The 3840-nt window shown below is 41.7% G+C and overlaps 1 protein-coding gene across 1 annotated transcript; it reads left to right on the top strand.

Moving 5' to 3' along the window:
* Positions 1 to 253: 253 nt before the first annotated feature.
* Positions 254 to 3634, top strand: LOC115778248 (AP-3 complex subunit sigma-2-like). Its single transcript, XM_030726309.1, has 3 exons — positions 254 to 584; positions 2908 to 2999; positions 3481 to 3634. Exons 1-3 carry the CDS (start codon positions 516 to 518, stop codon positions 3632 to 3634), a joined length of 315 nt encoding a protein of 104 aa, XP_030582169.1. The 5' UTR covers positions 254 to 515.
* Positions 3635 to 3840: the final 206 nt, after the last annotated feature.

The raw sequence follows: 3840 nt of genomic DNA, 5'->3' as shown, positions 1-3840 counted from the left end.
TTGGCTGATTAGATATTCACATTAACAAGTGGCCGGTGAATATGTATTTGCCCTCCGCATGCTAAATGCCTCTCAACATCACTGACAATACCCTTTGTCCCACCTTTAGTTTGATGGGACCGGTCATCCTACCAGTAGGTGGAGTCGATGCACCAAAACATTGTTACCAAACCGCGAATGCTAAATAAGAGCCTCCAATAGGAGCCGTGCACATTACTGGCTTTGTGCTAAAAATAAAAAAAAATTATATTAGCTTGAGTTTTCAGCCTCAGTTCAGCTAACAGATCTACCTGCTCAGGTTTCGGTTTAAATGGCATTAATCGCTCCTTGAAGATCCTGAACAGCAGACAGGAACGATAAACCCGACGCGGAACCATTTGCGGCTCTGACTCACCGGATGTAGATAAACGAGACACCCGGCTGCTGGGAACCTCGAAGCTAACGTCAAACAGAGCCACAGTTGTAACGTTCTGCTAATTTTTCACGCTGTGTTCTGATAACGCCAAAGAACAGAGATGATTAAAGCCATACTGATTTTTAACAACCACGGGAAGCCGCGGCTGATCAGATTCTATCAGTATTTTGTGAGTATTTTAGCGGTTGCGGTTGAAAACGTTTTGTTTACCTGGCAGTCAGTGTTGGATCAGCGTCTGTGATGAACAGCCGCGGATGTTTCTGAAATCCTCCTGTGTTATGAGATGTTTTTCTGTGGCCAATTAAACCCGTTAGCGATGATGTGAGCGATAAAGGAACAAACTTGGAGCTAAGTTAGCCACTCTTCAGTTTTACTTCCGTTCTTCTCTAACAGACTTCTCTCTTTATAACAAGGAATGCATACGTCATCTAAATTATCTGCTAAGATAAACCGACCTTTATGATTCGTAATAAATTTTGCATGTGTGTATTTTAGTCGGACTAACTGTCCTGAAATCACCAACTTTGCATCATTGTTGATCTTTCTGCATCGTATCTTGAAGCTGCAGGAAAATGGGCCTGTTCCTCTCTGACAACAATCTTATACCATTGGAAAGTCTGTTTGTTTCCCCTTAAATGGGGCCACAGTTGTAAGGAAAATGCATTTGCAGGTTGAGCAGCAGAGTTAAGTATGTGGGTTACGCCCATAACTTGGCAGATCTTCTCTGCCAATGCCAAACAGTTTATTTTGCTATTGGCTCTTGTTTGGTGTTTAATGGATTAGATGATTGAAGTCTGAAAAAACAAGACATATTGGCAATTTAACAATTTATTCATTTAACAAACAGGGGCCTCAGTAGCATGTGGAAGAACCATACGCAGCCACAACAGCCTGGCACCTCCTTCTCATGCTGGTCACCAGTTTGGTCACACACTGCTGTGGGATGGCATCCCATTCTTCAACTAGCATTTGTTGCAAGTCAGCCAGTGTGATTGTGGTGAGCGCTCAGCCAGTGTGATTGTGGTGAGCGCTCAGCCAGTGTGACTGTGGTGAGCGCTCTGGCTGATCCCACAAATGTTCGGTGGGGTTGAGGCCATTCCATTCCCTCCACTCCCAAATTCTGGAGGCAGTCGCTGATAAACACCACTCTTTGGGGATGAGCGTCGTCATTTTGGAGGACAGAGTTCAGTCCCAGACTGTAGAGGTATGGGATTGTCATGGGTTGCAGAATCTCATCTCGATATCCCTCAGCATTGAGATTGGCTCCAATGATGACAAACCTGTTGCCTGGGGAACCATATGCTGTAAGCAGTCACCAGCAGAATAAGCTGGCTGGCATTGGCAGAGAGGATTAGGCAAGTTTTTCATGGGCACAACCCACATGCTCAACTCTGCTGCTCAACTCACAAATGCATTTTCCTTACAAATGTGTCACCAATTAAGAGATTTACGATTTACTGCCAAGAGCTATTGTTATAACAAAGAACTAATCGATCAAACACAAATGTTCTTACTTTTTGTGCTAAGTTTATTTTAATATATAAATAATATACATTGTACCTCAGTCATATTGGAAAGGAAAATTATGGGGTCATTGTTCATTAACTGATGCTACTCTGGCACATGTGCTGCTCACATGCATATGTGGCGTATAGTCTGTAAGCTACATCCTTAGAGAGAATTTGAAACTTCAAATTGTATTCATTAAAGTGTTTCTTGAATGTAAAGACCATCTAAGAAAAATAACCAGTTAATTATAAGTAGGCTTGCATTCATTTATTTTATATAGTGCCAATTTACAAGAACTGTCACCTCAAGACAGTTTGTATTGCAAGATAAAGACCTCAACAATCAGACTATCCCCTGTGAGCACGCCCTAGGCAACAATGGGCTGGAAGAACTTACTTTTAACAATGAAATGACCTCATAGTTGCTGCCAGCCAGAGGGGGAAATGAGGCGTAAAGTTACTTCTCGTTATCTGCATTTCTTACTGATGCACATCAGAGAGACAAAAACTTCAGACCTTCTTACTGTCTGCTCGCCACGGTTCACAGGGTTTTTCAGGTTTTTGTATGTGTTTATCTCTTATTTCGAACATAGCCTGCTCCGGAGCAGGGTAGATATGCAGCATAACTGCAGAGATGTATGAAGTGAACCACCTTCCCATGAATGACACCTGAGAGTTAAAACCTGAAATTACCTGGCTGAGTCCCTAATCCTGCTTTGAACTGCAGGGCTCCGCTTCACTGTACAAACTAAATCATCTTCTCTAAATAACCCCGTACATCTCTTTCTGCATTATGCTATGTTTAAAAAAAAAGTTTCCACATTGGACAGCAAACGTGCCGATGCCAATATATTGATGACAGAACAATGTTTGGCTAACTGATATATTCTTCAGGTCCTACTGTAAAAGTTTGTTGAAAACAATGGGTTATAGCCAAATAGATCTAGACTTTAAAAAAAAAAGTGTATTAATTTTTGCTTGCAGGCAGAGGACATGCAGCAGCAAATCATTCGGGAGACTTTTCATTTGGTATCTAAAAGAGACGACAACGTCTGCAACTTCTTGGAGGGTGGAAGGCAAGTGGGGTTTTCTCTAATTTTGTTTGTATGTAAAGGTATAAGAAAACAGGTACTCTATGTACAGCTATAAATCATAAGCTTGTTACTGCTGAGCGAGGCACAGCTGTCAGAGAAGCTGCACGACTTGCTCTGGCTGCACTCTGGTTTTTCTATAATAGATTTCTGGCCCAGGCTGAAAGGCAGACTTGTTGTTTGACTCGTGATGTGCTGTGACAATTTAATTTGACAAACCTTCAAGAACTAACTGGTGTAAATCCTGAGCCACCTTTGGGAAATCTGACATTGGCAGCAGGTGACTGTGGTTGCAGTAGCATAGCTTTCACCACTAGATGGAGACAAATGTGTAAAGTCTCAACCACATCTTTCAACTGTTTTTTTTTTTTTTTTTTGGCTCAACAGAAAACGTGTTTGATCAAACTCAGCATGAAGCCACACCTGAATGATCTCTTAATGTCTTTTTTTTTTAATCTGCTTTCAGTCTCATTGGTGGTTCCGACTACAAGCTGATTTACCGACACTACGCCACTCTCTACTTTGTCTTCTGTGTGGACTCGTCGGAGAGTGAACTCGGCATACTGGACCTTATCCAGGTCAGCTGCTGCTTTGTTGAATGGCTCTTTAGAAATATTTAACACGGAATCACACAACCGCTAGTCCACGCTTGAAAAGCAGAAACTTTAACCTGACCCTGGAGCAACAAGTACAAAATGTCTACAGGTCCTTAAATACACAATTACTCATTCATTAAAGGCCTTAGGAGCATTAACTCTCAAGCAGTCAAACTATTTTAGCAACAGAAATGATCAAGTGGGGTCAATTATTCTTATCAGTTTGTATT

This window comes from Archocentrus centrarchus, chromosome 3 (assembly GCF_007364275.1).
Source record: "Archocentrus centrarchus isolate MPI-CPG fArcCen1 chromosome 3, fArcCen1, whole genome shotgun sequence".
Taxonomy (NCBI): domain Eukaryota; kingdom Metazoa; phylum Chordata; class Actinopteri; order Cichliformes; family Cichlidae; genus Archocentrus; species Archocentrus centrarchus.
The sequence above is the reverse complement of the archived record's forward strand: the minus strand, read 5'-3'. Positions and strand labels throughout refer to the sequence as shown.